A 17,682-nucleotide genomic window follows, 5' to 3' on the forward strand; every position below is an offset into this window, starting at 1 on the left:
ACTGTATAGTCATCCAAGCATCACCCTGCATGAAGACGTTGTTGGGGAAAGGTATGTCCGTGGTTGCATAGCGAATAGAGAACTAAGATAGGGTCCAATCTTGGTCAGTCACTGGGACCAGAGGTTTACGCTTCTCTCTCACCAGAATGACCAACATGTTCTGGTGAGAGCGACGTTCCCTTGAGGATAGGTTCAAGCACGAGTCAAAAGTTCCGAAGACTAAACCTCTGGACCCAGACCGGATCCTGCAACGTTATCCTGGAACATGTACATTTGCCATCATTCACGAGAACCAAAATATTTGGGGAGTCTGCTCCTCCTCGGAAATGGGAGATTGATTAGCAATCAATCCTACTTAATAAATACTAGTTCCAGGAGCTCAACATAGTGGACGTCACACCTCTAGACAGCCTAACAGCCCACTCTGTAAAGGATGTGCAATAATATATGCATGGGAAACCTAGCGCCGTTGTTTACACTCATTAAAGCCAGGCAAACAAATCTATATTGTTTATATTTTATGGACTGAAAATGGCACAATCAATTCTACAGACTTCAACATCCTTCTGGTCCTCAGACAGCAAAACCTTTTGAATAGCCCATGGATTAGAAAGAAGCGCAAAGCAAAATGTGATTTAAATACGCTACGTTATTATCGGAAGCTTTTTGAATAGAAGCAACACGGTATCCTGTCCTATTTACGTTATTCACTAATTTGGCAACGCGGATCTCTTGAGAAGCTTCTCGCTTTTTTTTTACACCCAGAGACCAATTACACTTTCAACCGGTTGAAAATCCGAAGTGGCACTAATGAGTAGGAAAAAAAAAAAGATTTAAGGATTGGATGAGAAAATTGGCAAGAGAAGAAGAGTCAGGATGCTACCTGGCTGCGTATCACCGTGCAGACCTGTGAGCAAATTGCATAGGGCTTCTGCTTGTTTTTTAAAGTCCCATGAGGAAAACTGGAGGGCATTAGCTTCTCTTACTGTACAGATCTGCATCTTCTGGGCTGGCCTGCCCGTAGTCCATGAGGCTCGCGTCTGCTTTAAACGTGGGCGCCTTCAATACCTCTGCCAAATAGACACCAGGAGGTTAGTATAGGCATCTCTGGAAAGAGGGGGAGGGCTGCTAAGGTTTATTATTTATTTATTTCCAGGTAAATCCTCCATTCACGACCATTTGAAGTTTACAATGGCACTGAATAAAGGGTCTTATGACTGGTCCTCACACTTATGACCATCATAGCCATCTCCACAGTCATGGGATCAACGTTCAAAATGGGTGGCAACCATCCTGTCTTTATACGAATGGCCGCAGCATCCTGATCACCATCTGCGACTTTGCCATCTGGCTTCTCACAAGCAAAGTCAATGGGGGAAGCCAGATTTGCTTACCCGATCTGTGATTCCCTGAACAAATGCAGGGATTCGCTTAACAACCGAAGGGGATCATGGCTCACTTAATAAGCACGGCAGGGAAATTCTGGTCCCAGCTGTGTCCATAACTCGAGGGCGACCTGTGTTCGTTCATTCATTCCCCTCGATTTGTACTGGTTGACAGACACCATTTTAATTTCTCACAACGTCTCGCCTCTTCTGGGGAAGAGTGTGATACAGCCTGTGCTAATCAGTTGTTTTCCAAACGTGTTTTAACAACTTCCCCCACCCAAAAACCATGTGGAAAAATCATCCAGTTTGGGAATTACAGATCCAGAGTTGGGAAAGCCTGTGTTGGCAGCTAGAACTTCTCACCTGTTCTGACGTTTGGCACCTTCATTGCACCCATCAAAGCCTCGTAATCTTTCTGCGTGTCTGACCTCTCTCTCTGGGCTGGTTCCTCTGAGGTTTCTGCCTTGTCCTCCGGTTCTACGGAGGCCTCCTGAGTTTTTGGGAGGCTATGACTGACTGGTGATGCTTCCTGTACTTGAAAAAAGAGACATCATTATGGAATATCCAGAAGGATACACTGGCTGGGCAGTCTCTTCTAATTAAACAGTGTGACTCCCCCCCCCCCAAAAAAAGGGAGTGATTTTAATAAAAGCATTGGCCAAAATATTTCTGCTTTATCTTTAGCACAGAATCCTTATCAGAAGTCATTAAGTGCCAGTAAGAAAAAGATTTGGGCCAGATTTTGTTTTATTTTTTTTGCACTGTATGTATGTATTGTTGACCTGGACTTAGGGGACAGTATCAATTGTGAATACGTACAGATGTCCCCGCTCTCTCTAGCCACTTGCAGAACCATGAATGCAAGGTCATAAAACAGACATGTCAAACACAAGGCCCGGGGGCCGGATCCGGCCCGCGAAGCCATCCTGGAAACAGGGAGGGAACGGCCCCCACTGCCTTGGCCCTGGCCCAGAGACCCTCCGTTCTCTCCCACTCCTGCCCAGGCCCCCATAGGCACCCTTGATGCCAACGATGTAGAGCTGGCCACACCCACCCAGTAGGCCATACGCACTTTAGCCACGCCCACCCAGTAGGCCATGCCCACCCTGGCCACGCCCACCTGGCCCCCTGAGGGCAACCGCAATGCTGATGTGGCCCTCAATGAAATTGAGTTTGACACCCCTGTCATAAAAGGACAGCAAAGGAAACAGCCAATATCCTAACCCACCCGGGAACATATGGTGTGTTAGGGAAACACCTAAACCACCCAAAAGGGAACATATGGTGTCCTGGGGGAACACCCCAAAGGGCACATTTTTAGCTACTTCTGCTTGCTTCCTTCCCATCTACAGTGGTGCCAGGCTTAAAGGGCGAAGTCTTTCTTATGTGTGCCAGCTTTGCTGGGTGAATTGCTTACGTCATCGAAGAAGGTATAAAAATAAGGCTTTTGGATCGTATGTTAAAACAATTAGAATACGTGTAAGGTAAAAACTATGGATATGTGTAAGAAAGTTATTTTCTATGTGATGGGACAGGTTAAAACTTGTCTCTCAATTTACAAATAGACAGCATATATATGAAGGGGAAAAGAGAGGAAATGTTTACGGTAGCAATTTGAAATCTGTACTAATGATATCTGTATGTAACTGAATTACCACTACCTGGCCACCACGTTGCTCTTCAAATATGTGAATGTAATATCAGAAAATCAATAAAATTTGTATAATAAAATAAAATAAAATAAAAATAAGGCTTTTCTGATATTTGGGGCTTTTTCTCTTTTTTTTTTAGAGAAGCCCGTCTTTGTTCAGCTGAATAAAAACGTAAAGCTTGGAGGCGACTTCTAGTTTCCTGTATTTTTTGTCAAGCAAAACCTCAGAACCTGCACAGCAGTATGTGTGTGTGTTTGTGTGTGTATGTGCGTGTATACATACAACCAAGCAAACCACCAAATTCAGAAGCATCCAAGGACTCCATGTATAGATAACTAACCTTAAATTCCACCTTAGGGCCTCTTTATAATGGGCAATGTAGAGATGCAGTAGATTTTATCATTTAATCCGATGCAGAATGTTGGCATCTTAAAGCGTCACCAAAACGTTTGCTATTTAAAATGCTTCTTGGAAAAGGATGTACCTGAGTATCTTTCTCCTGTGCAACTGGAACTTCTGTGGAAGGTTTTTTGGTCCAGAGCGATCCGACAACCGTATACATTTTATGGCTTGCGGCATAAACTTTGCTACCTGTTACCTGGTTTAACGTGAAATAGGTTATTCGACTGAGCAACAGACACAAAGTGGTGATCTTACTTTTTTTTTTTTTTTGGAATAGGATAATTCAGAGAATGGAAGTAAAAAAAAAACCAAACAAACAAACCTCTAATTCTGAATAACAATCTTTTTGGAAATTTGTAACCCGGAGTTTTAAAAATATCAACTAGCGGCAACATTCTTAAAGTGAAAGAAAAAGTTTATTTTTTTAAAAAAAGCACCTAAGTAGGAAGCTTAAAGGGACGCGGTGGCTCAGTGGGTTAGGACGCTGAGCCTGTCGATCAGAAGGTCGGCAGTTTGGCGGGTCAAATCCCAAGTGCCGCGTAGCAGAGTGAGCGCCTGTGACTCGTCCCAGCTTCTGCCAACCTAGCAGTTCGAAAGCACGTAAAAATGCAAGTAGAAAAATAGGGACCACTCCGGTGGGAAGGTAACAGTGTTCCGTGCGCCTTTGGCATCTAGTCATGCCGGCCACATGACCACGGAGACGTCCTCGGACAAGCGCTGGCTCTTTGGCTTTGAAACGGAGATGAGCACCGGCCCCTAGAGTCGGAAACGACTAGCACGCATGTGCGGGGGAACCTTTACCTTTACCTTAGGAAGCTTAAAAGCAGCTTACCTTTGCAACAATCACCGACTGTGCTGGATAGCAAAGAGATATACCTAGTGAGCCCAGGCAGACGGGATAAGCAATTTTCTTGAATCTAGATCCTGCGAGAAACAAGTCACAAGTGAGAATAAGGAGCACCACTAACTGGAACATGACATTTCAACACTTCCGTTCTCATAAATCACTTATGTCATTACATAATTGATCTGCTTTCCTAGAGTACATTGAACCAAGCATTGGCCAAGTTGTCTAGATTTGCACATTCAGGCTCAACCACCCAAAACGAACCCAAGTCAACACTTCTTGAGAATGGAGCGTATTCGATATGCTCAATATTCAGTAGATGTGCAGTGCTTAGGATACGGAAATGGTGAAATGGTGTTTTCGAACCGTGGCGTTGTACCTGTTAACATTTGCTGGCAGCCCTTTAAAGCAGCTGCCTCTTTTCTTTTTGTCCACAGCTGCAGCTTCAAAAGCTGCAGGTCAAAAGATTGAGCCTGGAGCAAGGCCTCCCCACAGCATAGTCAACAAAACCAAGAAGCAGCCACGACGGCGAGACCCATTTTATATGCCCAGCACACCTAGGGCACAGCTGCCACCACACTTTCGCAGTTGCCATCTTTACTTTTTCTAACCACACCCCTGCTAAAACTGACCTGTAGGTTAAGAATGAATTGAACACAGCAACAGAGATCACTGTAATAAATAAGTACATTTTTCCCCCTCTTTCTTATCCTCTGGAGTGGTTTCCTTCCCCATCATCTTACCTTTCCTGGCCAGGACTATTCCAGTCAGTCCTGAAACTGTGATCACTCCAACTTTGGGGAGAAATTCTGGAGGTGGATTCTTCAGGTAAACGTACGCATCTTAAAAACAAGCAAAACCAATCATGGTTAGTTCTTGCTGGATTATCCCACCTCTTTTATCTCAATTTGTTAATTTTCATGGCCGGAGGTTGTTGTGGTTACGCAGGAAGGGCCTTGGGAAACAAGAGCAAGAGGACTGAATAACGGTCAGATAAGAGGCAGCTAAGCCCACAAAAGGAACATGGGCAGGGCAAGCAGCTCAGAAGGGACCCTCCCAACTTCCTTGCGGCATAAAGGAGGCTGGCTGGAGAAAATTGTACTTTCAGGCTTGCAGGAGCCTGTTAAGGTATCCTTACATTAAATTTAAAGTAGCATAGTTCTCGGCTTGCAACCGTTCATTCCGTGACTGTTCGAAGTTAAATCACCCCTGAAAAAGGTGACTTGCCACTGCTTTTCGCACGACCGTTGCAGCATCCTTGGGATCACGTGATCAAAATCGGGGCACTTGGCAACTGGCATGCAATTTATGACGGTCGCAGCATCCTTGAGGTCGCCACGTTGATCCCCTTTTGCGACCTTCAGACAAGCAAAGTCCATGGGGAAGGCCGATTCACCTAACAACCGGGTTACCAATTTAGCTGCAGTGATTCACTTAACAACTCGTGGCAAGAAAGGTCGTAAAACGGGGCAAAACTCACTCAACAAATGTCTCGTTCAGCAGCAGAAATTTTGGGCTCAACTGTGGTCATAAGCCGAGGACTACCTATACTTGGGGGCAGGCCTCTTGTCTGGGCTACCTTGCAAGGCTGGCAGAAGTACAGACAAAGCACAGGGAGGTGCGAAGTGCTCTATTACACACCCACCTTTCCCAAACTGTAGTGAAGCAGTGACTCCATTTTTGACGAAGAGGTAAGCATCCTGTGCAAATAAACAAAAGATCCATTGTTTAAATAATAATAATAATAATAATAATAATAATAATAATAATAATAATAATAATAATAATAATAACCCCACTGACAAATGCGAAGGCAGTTTCGCAGAAGGAAGAGATGGCTGAGAAAAAATACTCGTTTTTTATGCAGTATGTAAACCTATCCCAATGGAAGTGATTTGTACTTGGAAAGCGATGCACACATGGGAATGACAAAGGGATGAGAGACAGTCTTCACATAAGGCTGATCTTCTATATTTGGGCCCCTCGGTTTGAGGCAAGTGGCAGCTTTTGTGGAATGACGTCGGCACACACAAACACAAATCGCTGCTCTCCCTTGTCGTCCCACAGGTATCCATGGACAGGATGGGGTAGAGCAGAGGTCCCCAACCTTTTGGGCACCAGGGACCGGTTCTGTGGAGAGAGGTTTTTCTGTGGAACGAAGAGTGCGTGGTTTTGTGTGCTGCCTGCATCCCACGGATGGGGCTTTGCTTTGTTTGTGTGGACTGGTTGCTGGCATGCCGTGGCCTGGTACCGGTCCACGGACCGGGGGTTGGGGACCCCTGGGGTAGACAATGTCACTTAATGCAGATGGTTTGAGATCACAGTTCTCTGAATTTCCAGTGCACAGAGTCAAAAGATTTTTATAAAATCAAAAAACAAGCAGCCAAAAAAAATGCCTGGTAAGAATCTTCCCTATTGTCTTGGACATCAGAAGGCATATGCAGTATTCGTGGTACCTATTAGATTTATTCACGCCACAATCCAAGCTGTCAGCAAATTAACCATACGGTAGTGAACAATATACACACATTCTCTCTCTCTCTCTCTCTCTCTCTCTCTCTCTCTCTCTCTCTCTCTCTCTCTCTCTCTCTCTCTTCTCCATGCATTTGCAGGACAATTTGAGTTTTCATTATAGCTTGCAAGGTTTTATTTATGTAGCATATGAACATGATACATAGACAAACCATCCATGTAATTACATGCAAAACTTCTACAGGGCGACAGCAGTGGCCTCATAACTGGATGTCCAATTCCATATGGAGCTGTGATTTACATCAAGGATGATATCGAGAGCCGTAATGCCCTTCCTCCAATTATTAAGTCAAGTACCAATCAGAATGTCTTCTCTCTATCCACAGAGCTACAGTTTGCAAGGTAAGAAACTTATAACATAATTTTGGGTTCACCCCACCAGATGTCATTGCCCAACAAGCTCAGGATTATCACGATAATTAAGAGGACAAAAGGATAGGCGTGGGGGACACCGCCCCCCCCAAATGACTTATTTGAGAATGTCTCCGCTCCCAAGGGAGAAACATCTTAAGTGCAAAAACCCAACAAGCTTGTTGTGACTGAGAGATATTTGGTCCGCATCTCCTGGCTGGTTTGATTCCCAACGTGTTTGCCTCCCCGCCCCCACTCTCATCTTCAAGAGGATTGCGACTGAGTCTTCTGAAATGTATTATTCCTGTTCCCAAATCAAGAACCTTGCTTGCGCTCTCACCTTGCAACCCTTTACGTAACCGCTTGTCGTCTTTCTTACAGATGAAATCCTGGTCTGCAGCTGGCCGGGCTTTTCGTCAACGTACCGTGATTCCAGAGGTGGGGCATTGTAAATGGGAAGCTGCAAAAAAAAAAAAAAAGGAGGGGGGGATGGTGACCCTAGGCTTGCCTGGGGAAAAGAAAAGCAATCCTCCCCTCCATTATCTTATCAGTGGTGTTTCTCTGCTCCCACTCAACCAACATTGGCCGTCAGGTTACTGACTAGAATGAACGGGAGTGGTGCTCCACCATTCAGCGGCCATAGATGTTGCAATCCAATGGCTCAAAGGAGTGCTCACGTCTGCCTCTTGTCAAGGACGAAGAAGAATCAGGATCACACCTTACATTCCCGTTAAGCTGATTTATTGCTGATGTCCATGCACAAGAGTCTAGTCAAGCACTAAAGGGGAGACATGATAGCAGTGTTCTAGTATTTGAGGGGCTGCTGCAAGGCAGAGCGGGAGAGGTTGTTCACCAAAGCACCAGAGGGAAGGATGAGAAACAATGGTTGGAAACTGATCAAAGACAGAAGCAACCTGGAATTAAGGAGAAACTTCCTGACAGTGAGGACAATCAACCAGTGGAACAGCTTGCCACCAGAAATCACTGGAGATTTTTAAGAAGAGACTAGATACTCACCTGTCTGAGACGGTATAGGTTCTCCTGCTTGAGTAGGGTGAGTAGGGGGCTGGACTAGAAGACCTCCAGGGTCTGGTCTATTCTATTCTATTCTATTCTATTCTATTCTATTCTATTCTATTCTACTCTACTCTACTCTACTCTACTCTACTCTACTCTACTCTACTCTACTCTACTCTACTCTATTATCTTTAACTCTAACTCCTATCCTATCCTAACTCAAACTCTAACTCTAACTCTATTCTATTCTATTTTCTTCCATATCTCCATGCTTCCCAAAGGAATCTGCTGTTTTCATCCCTCCCCACCACTAGCCTGAGAATAGGGAATGTCAATCATTGGCCCATCCTGATCTGCTACAGGTTCTGGAGTTAACAAAAGTCCATGAAGTCCACAAAATGAAATTACTAGCAAGCCAGCCCTCTGCCCCCCCATTCTTTCTTTACATTTTATGCTTTTCTCTGATTTCATGAGAAATAAAAAAAATCCTGAATGGTTGAGCTGCAAAGCCATCAAGGCATGATTCTTCCAAGAAGGCCCTTAAAACCCTGGAGTTAGGAACTGGCACGAGGAAGGAATTCCCCCAAAGGAGAAAAAGTATAGGCATAACTATACTTTAGGATTGTTATAAAAAAGGTAAAGGTTCCCCTGCACACACGTGCTAGTCGTTTCCGACTTTAGGGGCCGGTGCTCATCTCCATTTCAAAGCCGAAGAACCAGCGCTTGTCCGAGGACGTCTCCGTGGTCATGTGGCCGGCATGACTAGACACCAAAGGTGCACGGAATGCTGTTACCTTCCCACCGTAGTGGTCCCTATTTTTCTACTTGCATTTTTACGTGCTTTCGAACTGCTAGGTTGGCAGAAGCTGGGACGAGTAACAGGCGCTCACTCTGCTACACGGCACTCGGGATTCGACCCACCAAACTGCTGACCTTCTGATCGACAAGCTCAGTGTCCTAACCCACTGAGCCACCACTCAGTGTTATAGGATTGCTCTAAACAGGAGTGAAATCCTTGTATGAAAGTAACTTGTCTTTTGTCTAGATGTCTGGAGCTTGCCTCCCAGAATTCTCAGCAATAGCCATTGCTGGCTGGGGAATGCTGGGAGCTAAGTCCACAGCAGAGAATAAGAGGATTAAATCATGTTTTCTTTGCTCATACACCATGACAACCCAACCCAACCCAACCCAACCCAAAACAGCTGGCTTGGTTTTACCTTCCTGAATAGGTAGAAATATTATATATTCACTTTTGGTGATCTTGTGTTCAACTCACATTACAAGACGCTTGTTACTTGTTAACTACTTTTACTCGTTAATTACTTTTCTCTTAGGGGCTATATAATGAACCACAATGTGTATTTATTGGCCGTACGGCAAAATAAATAATGATGCACAATCTTTTTATTTTAACCCAATTCAAAGTTCCCATACTATGATACAAGACTGTTTAACTGAAATATAACCTTCAGAGGAAAAGCTTCCTTGCACAAGCCGAAGCCCGCAATGATCTTACGAATCTTACCTGATGTACTTTAATCCGGTGGGATTTCTGTTCTCCTTCGGCAGCGGCAAGTGCATGAGTGGAAGTCCATGCTAAAACTGTAGGAAGGGCTGCCCATTTGGTGACCTGCTGTCACAAGCAAAAGTCAAGATAAATCAAGGAACAAGGTCAGTAACTCCAGGAAAGCAGCTTCTGTGCTTCAACATTCATTCTAAAATCAAGAAGACTGTTGTACCCACATCTCTGAGCTAGGAATGCTAGTTTATCCATGATTCATCATGAACCGGCCAGGGAGTTGACTCTTGTGTTGCTTCTCTGTGTCATATATGCGGGTATATGCATAATTCTGTATTTATCTATGTATGTATGCATATATGTATGTATGTTTGTTATATTTATATAGTGTACTTTGAAGGTGGTGACCCTTTCAGAACTGTATGCCAGTGGTCCCCAACCCCCGGGCTGTGGACCAGTACCAGGCCACGGCATGCCAGCAACTGGTCCGCACAAACAAGGAAAGCCCCATCCGCAAGATGCGGGCAGCACACCAAACCATGCTCCCTCCGGTCCGTGGAAAAACCTCTCTCCACAGAACCAGTCCCTGGTGCCCAAAAAGATTGGGAACCTTTCCTGTATTGCAATGAAATTTCATTTTAATGTATGTTGATTAGTGTACATTCAAAGTGACAATAAAGTTATTATTCTATTCTATTCTATTCTTTAAAAATCCGACTCTGTTCTCAATAAAGATTCTATTCTATTCTAATTCTATTCTTTAAAAATCCGACTCTGTTCTCAATAAAGATTATTCTATTCTATTCTATTCTATTCTTTAAAAATCCGACTCTGTTCTCAATAGAATCTATTCTATTCTATTCTATTCTACACTGTCTCTGCTCTATTCTATTCTATTCTCTATTCTATTCTATTCTATTCTATTCTAATTCTATTCTATTCTTTAAAAATCCGACTCTGTTCTCAATAAAGATTCTATTCTATTCTATTCTATTCTATTCTATTCTATTCTATTCTATTCTATACTGTCTCTGCTCTATTCTATTCTATTCTATTCTATTCTATTCTATTCTATTCTATTCTATTCTATTCTATTCTACACTGTCTGCTCTATTCTATTCTATTCTATTCTATTCTATTCTATTCTATTCTATTCTATTCTATTCTATTCTATTCTATTCTATTCTATTCTATTCTATTCTAGGCAAACTGGGGAGTTTAAAAAAACAAAAGGCAAACCACAAATGTAAAATAGCATGGGAGGATTGGATAGATGCTGGGATGATCAGCTGTGAAAAAGTTTTAAGAAAGTGGCGGGGGGGGGGAAAGCTAGAGGAAGGATAGGAAGGACCGTACTTTGGATTTAAGGTGGAGGTCTCTTTTCTAGACTGGAGAAAGTTGACAATAAAAGAAGGCTTTATTTACTCGCTAGACTTGCATCCTGCTTTCCTACATGAGGTTAAGCAGGCATGCCTGACGGCCTTTAATTCTCTCTTCCCCAAACCTCCAGTGAGGTAGGTTGAAGTGGGACACCAACTAGTCCACAATCATCCAGGGGGTTTCTAAATTCAAGTTCTGGATCTCTTCAGGACCAGTCCAGCATCTTAAACCACAATGCGGCACTGCTTTTCAGTGGGCATCTCCCTCCATGTGCACTGTATAGTTGCTCCACATATTTCCCTTCCTTCTGTGGAGGAACTCAAGACCTGCTTTGGACATAGAAATTGCACACAGAAGGCAAGATTCAACTTTACGTTTTTAGCAACAGCTTACGGGGAATAAGAAGAGGGGTCACAGGAACTAGTCTATCCAGGTTTTCTTCTCCACCTTTGCCAGGCAGAACTTCCTAAATAGTGCTTACAAAAGCGATGTGTCAAGCCCAAGTATCAAAAGGCAATCTATACATTACTATTTTAATGAGGGGATGGGGCCTTTATTTTCACCCAATCAATCAGAATAGAGTCGGAAGGGACCTTGGAGGTCTTCTAGTCCAACCTCCTGCTCAAGCAGGAGACCCTATACCAGGGGTCTTCAAACTTGGCCCTTTTATGACTTGTGGACTTCAACTCCCAGAATTCCTCAGCCAGCTTTGCTGGCTGAGGAATTCTGGGAGTTGAAGTCCACAAGTCATAAAAGGGCCAAGTTTGAAGACCCCTGCCCTATACCATTTGAGACAAAGTAGCTGTCCACTTTCTTCTTCAAAGCCTCCAGTGATGGAGCACCCACAACTTCTGGAGGCCAGTTGTTCCACTGGTTAATTGTTCTCACCGTCAGGAAATTTCTCCTAAATTCTAGGTTGGGTCTCTCCTTGATCAGTTTCCATCCATTGTTTCTTGCCTTGCCTTCAGGCGTCTTGGAGAATAGATTGTCCCCCTCTTCTTTGTGTCAGCCCCTCAAATACTGAAACACTGCTATTGTGTTACCTCTAGTCCCGTGGTGACAAACCTGTGGCACGCAGAGCCCTCTCTGTGGGCACGCGCGCCGTCGACCTAGCCCTAAGCCTTCAGCTGGGTTTTATAAAACCTTTTTGCTTTAGGCCTCCGCTGCCGTGTGCAAAAAAAAAAGGTTCAATCAATCAATTTCAACTTCTCGTGGGAAAAAAGAAGATCATGCAAAGTTGAAATTGATTTATTGAACTTTTTAGTCCCACCAAGTCTGCTGTGACCACCGCAGCCACACCCACCCAACAGGCCACGCCCACCCAGCACCCGACGATACGTAACTGGGTTTTGGTTTGCAGTTTGGGCACTCGGTCTCTCAAAGGTTCGCCATCACTGCTCTAGTCCTTCTTTTCGCTAGACTAGCCATACTCAGTTCCTGCAAATATCCTTCATGTTTAATCCGCTTTAATGGCAAAGTTACTTTGGAAGGGGGAGGGACTCATTAGAAACAAGACTGGAAACTTCAACACTGATTTTTTTTTTTTTACTTTCTCATTTGTTCATACATTTTCAATCTTATTTACATGGCTAGGAACTGCAGCATGATGGCTGGATTTGGCTCAGTCCACGAATGACACTAATTGCTTTGGGATGTCTGCTGAAAGGAACTGGGCAGTGACAAAACAAAATGCTCCTATAATACATTTCACTGCCCAGCAATTATTTTGAAGCAATTATCTTAATATTGACTGATGTAAAAAAAAACACACCACCCAATTCTGTTAAAATCACAAGACTCAGCCAGCGTGTCTGAGGAGGGAGCATATATTAGGACAGGATAAAAACCGAGATTATTTAATTACCTCTAACTGTCTCTCGCTCAGATTAAACTAAGTTGATTAAATAATGCTCCTCGGTTATCAATACAATTCAGGGACAACAAACAGAGGTTTTGCAAGCTGCAAAGGGTAAGACGTACACTTCCAAGCTTGAAATCATGCTATACGTTAGACAGGGAAGTCAAAAACTTCTCTGAAAAGTATCACTGAAAAACCACTTTCTTGGGCTGATTTAAGAAAATAGCATGGGTATCTAAGCTAGAACAGAACAGCAGAGTTGGAAGGGACCTTGGAGGTCATCTAGTCCAACCCCCTGCTCAAGCAGGAGACCCTATACCATTTCAGACAAGTGGTTGTCCAGTCTCTTTTTAAAAGCTCGAAAGAAAAAGCCTGACTTGTAGACTTCATTTGTCGTGGGCCAGCCCATAACATGACCACTGGTAAATGCATATCATATATATGCTGCCTGTTTATAAAAAGCCCTCATCACCCCTGTATTTATGGCAAGATAGTTTTGTGAGTTTGTCCCTTCGTATTCTCTCGCCAACCTCAATGCAATAACTGGTGCTTACTGGTGTTACAGATATTTAGCATTTTAATTTTCTAAAAATGCCATGTGTTCCGTAGGCATTCTCAGAAAACAAAATGACACTCAAAGCTAATGCCTAGCTTTGGAACAGACTTTTATTTTTGATCAAAATAATCTAATTATTTTATCTACTTAATTATCTAAGTAATTATTAACAACCTGCCTCCAGAAGCGGTGAATGCTCCAACACTGGAAGTTTTTAAGAAGAGATTGGACAGCCATTTGTCTGAAATGGGATAGGGTCTCCTGCCTGAGCAGTGGGTTGGACTAGATGACCTCCAAGGTCCCTTCCATCATCATCATCATCATCATTATGAAACATGAACCTCAGTCAACTGAACATTCAAATTGACTGGCACTAATGGTTGACATGGGTTGCTTCCAGGATCCTAGATATCAACCAGGTACCTCCTTAAAATAATAATAATAATAATAATAATAATAATAATAATAATAATAATAATAATAATAATAATAATAATAATAATTTGCTCTGTTTAGTTCTATAGAGTTCACAGTACTTGTAACAAGCACTGGGAATAATACACATTTAAAGAAGCCTCTTCTTCTTTTTTTTGGTCACTGCTGGCATGAAACCAATTGATTAATGAGGATGCATCTTTTGCCAGAAAAAAAAATTGTACACCTGAAATATACATGATGTCCTGTCAGACCTAATCAGCAGCTGAAAAAACTAATATTTAAACAAATAATCTGGTCAACTGCATATCTGAGAAAAGATTCAAAGGAAAATACCCAGAAGATTCAAAACACAGGATGGCATTTTGAAAACACCTTATCACTGAAAATAGGAATTTGTGGGAGTATTGATTCAAGAATGCCCAACACTAATTTTCTGAGTTTTAAAACAAATTACAGAACAGGGCTTTAGTTTGACACATTGGTTATAACCTTTCCCTTGATGAGTAGCAACCACTGTCTTCTACGTAATAAAGTATGAATTGATCCCTCAGCTCCAGGCTTGTCAAAACAGACACAGAACTAGAGAAAAGCTGCAGAAATAAAGATCCTAGAATAACAAGGTGGTAATTAACACAGATATTCGGGGATTGTGTGTTATATCGTGATACTGGTTGTGAAAGGCCACATCACGCCTTTGAACTCGGAAGAGTCCACACTGAATTGTACATTTTATACTACAGTTATACGGTTTCATATTACATTCTACCAAAAATATTTGATACAGGTGATCCACAAAACAGACTGTAATCTAAATTTTAAAAGCAATCCCCCCCCAAAAAATCTGGTGCCTACTACAGTAGTCCCTTCACTATCTGGGCTATACCGAATATATTGGAGAAAATGAAGATATTACAAAAGCTGTTGTTTTTTGTTGAAAGGGGATGATATGAACAGGGATGTGAATGCTTGAGCAGCAAATTCCACACTTGGATTTTTTTAAAAAAATTGCTCACTATACACAATTTTGCACACTAGCTGGGGAATTCTGGGAGCTGAAGTCACACACTTTAAGATAAAGTGGCCAAGGTTGGAAAAAAAACCCGGTGTAAGGGGTTTCCAGCATCAATGTGATTTTGCTAGCCTCACAACGTTCCCCAACCTGGTGTCTGCCAGCCATGCTCCACTACAACTCCCATGGTCAACAGGATCAGGTTGGGGAAGATGGGATGCATGATCAGATGGGTGAAGGATGCAGAGTGTGGTTCTTCTTAAGGTGAGGTGGATGGCCAGAGAATCTCAAAAACATCCCAAGGATGTCGGGTTACACCTGGGGGCAGCATCAGTGGGATTTCACAACGGAAGGGCATTCTGCACATGCTCCGCCGCCCAGCATCTTCAGGAATGCCCCCAAAGTCCACCTTTCCGTACTGATAAGGAGAGGGACGAACAAGGATTAGCAATGGGAAGGGATGCAAAAGAACAAGCTTTGCCCATCCTTCCTCATTCATTGCCCTGCAAGTCTTATTTCTTTCACAGCCCCACATTCAGTCTCCTCCGAGCAAGGCTGTAGTAGGGCATAGGACAAATCACTCTGCACACGCTCAGGAGTCCACTCGCCTTTGCCACCCTCCTCCCCCTTTGAGCCTCTTTTGCAGGACAAAGTTCCAATGTTGTGGCTGGCGGGAGACAAGAGCAAAGATCAGAAAGGAGCCTTGCTGGTTGACACTCAAAAAGAGACCCCGCAGGAAATGGGAATTCTGCACATGCTCAGGCAACCTTTGCAGCCCCAGAGCCACTCTTTTCAGTGGAAAAGCAGGAAAGGGCTCCCCTGTCGGTGGGAGGCCCCGTCGTGGATCCCGAAACGAAAGAAGGAAGGAAGGGGGGAAAAAGGGGGTTCCAGCAGCCTCGAAAGTCGCCGTAATAGGAGACCGGAGAGGCGCGACGCAGCCACTCACCTTGGCCGCCATTTTGGCTCCACCGCTTCGCGAGGGAGGCGCCCAACCTGGAAGAGGGCGGAGCGGTAGGAAAGCTGACCAAGGATTGGTGGAGCGGAGAAGTGGCGTCAGAGTGACGTCACCCGGTGGTTTCCCTTACCGGAGCCTTAGCGGCGGAGGTTCCCGCGCGGGACTACAGCTCCCATGATCCCCCAAGAGTATGGTTCAACTACTGTGGGGAGGAAAAGAAACGAGAAGGGAGTTTATGGGGTTCCCCGAGGATGGACGCTCTTTTTTACGTTGGAGGTCTAAAGCAGTGTTTTTTTCCAGACTTGGCAATTTTCAGAGGCGTGGACTCCAATTCCCAGAATTCCCTAGCCACCACTGGCTGGGGAATTCTGGGAGTTGGAGTCCACGCCTCTTAAAGTTGTCAAGATTGAGATGTACTGGGCCAAAATAAAGTTCCAATCCGTGGTATTCGGGGTGAGAAGGAATAGGGGTTTCTTGGTTTCTTAGCCTTGTTAGACTACAGCTCCCATCATGCTTTTCCAAGTAATGAATGCTGTAGTCCAGTGTTTCTTTCAATGTGGTCCCAGGTTTGGGGGTGGGAGAGAGGAGGGGATTTCAGGGCTCCACGAAATCATCACTGTTTGGCTGCATATTGAAAATATTGGCAAAAAAAGTAAAGCAACGTCAGTCTTCTCACAATTATCTGTATCCAGTAAAAAAAAAAAAGGTTTTGTTTACGAACAGTATTTTATTTAGGGAAATATTCCCCAAAGGTATCAATGTTAATTTTTAATAGGGGAAATACAGAATAGTCATTCTAATCCATGCTACGATAGAGCAAAAAGCTTAAGAATCACTGCCGTAGTTGTGCATCTGGGGATCTAAACTAAAACTACGTGACGGGCAGAAATCCAACAGGGGCAGAACTTGAGCTGCTTTAGTGATGTAAAGAAAGAAGGAATGGTTCGGAAGAGGAAAAAGATTTGCCAGCGTGTACAGATAGTACAGACTTACAACACTTCATTTAGTGACCGTTCAAAGTTACAACGGCACCAAAGAAGGGGACTTATGACCAGTTTTCACACTTATTACCATTGCCGCATCCCCATGGTCACATGATCAAAATTCAGATGCTTGACAATTGACTCATACTTATGACGGTTGCAGTGTCCCAAGGTCACGTATTCCCTTTTGTGACCTGACAAGCAAGAGTCAGTGGGGAACACAGATTCAGTTAACAACAGTTTGACTAATTTAACAACTGCAGTGATTCACTTAACCACTGTGGCGAGAAAGGTCGTAAAATGGGGCAAAACTCACTTAACAAATGTTTCATTTAGCAGCATCCATTTTGGGCTCAATTGTGGTCATAAGTCAAGCACTTCCTGTACTCACCTGTTCTCTAAAAAGCACACTTCAAATTGCCCCATTTCAGAAAGTTAATGCAGATTGACAGGGTTTGTTAATCTTATTAAAGACAAGCACACATTAAAGAAGAAAGCATCCACATGCCCCACTCTGAATAGCGTGATTCACTTAACAACCGCAATGATTCGCTTTACAACCATGGCAAAAAAGCGCTTGTAAAACTGGGCACGGCTCGCTGAACAATCGCCTTGCTTAACAATAGAAATATATATTTATCCATTTGTGAAATAAAGTAAGAATACATTTAAGCAAACAATATATGTATTTTAGATATGACAACTACTATATAAGGAAATAGGGCAAATTTGGGTGACCCAAAAACTAAGTATTATGGATACTAAAGGTTAATTTAGAGCAGTGTTTTTCAACCA

General features: G+C 43.4%; 1 protein-coding gene across 2 annotated transcripts; it reads right to left on the reverse strand.

The window, feature by feature from the left end:
- Positions 1-500: 500 nt before the first annotated feature.
- APOOL (apolipoprotein O like) lies at positions 501-15,921 on the reverse strand. Of its 2 annotated transcripts, none has more exons than XM_081336321.1 (9): positions 15,896-15,921; positions 9,715-9,819; positions 7,513-7,632; positions 5,935-5,989; positions 5,033-5,131; positions 4,275-4,366; positions 3,525-3,638; positions 1,752-1,917; positions 501-1,070 (listed from the first exon to the last, which is right to left on the reverse strand). In XM_081336321.1, exons 1-9 carry the CDS (start codon positions 15,905-15,907, stop codon positions 973-975), a joined length of 861 nt encoding a protein of 286 aa, XP_081192447.1. In that variant the 5' UTR covers positions 15,908-15,921; the 3' UTR covers positions 501-972. The 2 variants fall into 2 exon arrangements, with proteins under 2 accessions (XP_081192447.1, XP_081192446.1); XM_081336320.1 differs by having other exon boundaries at positions 9,715-9,822; positions 15,896-15,913.
- Between the last annotated feature and the right edge of the window lie 1,761 nt (positions 15,922-17,682).

Source organism: Vipera berus, assembly GCF_964194415.1.
Source record: "Vipera berus genome assembly, chromosome: 11".
Classification (NCBI taxonomy): domain Eukaryota; kingdom Metazoa; phylum Chordata; class Lepidosauria; order Squamata; family Viperidae; genus Vipera; species Vipera berus.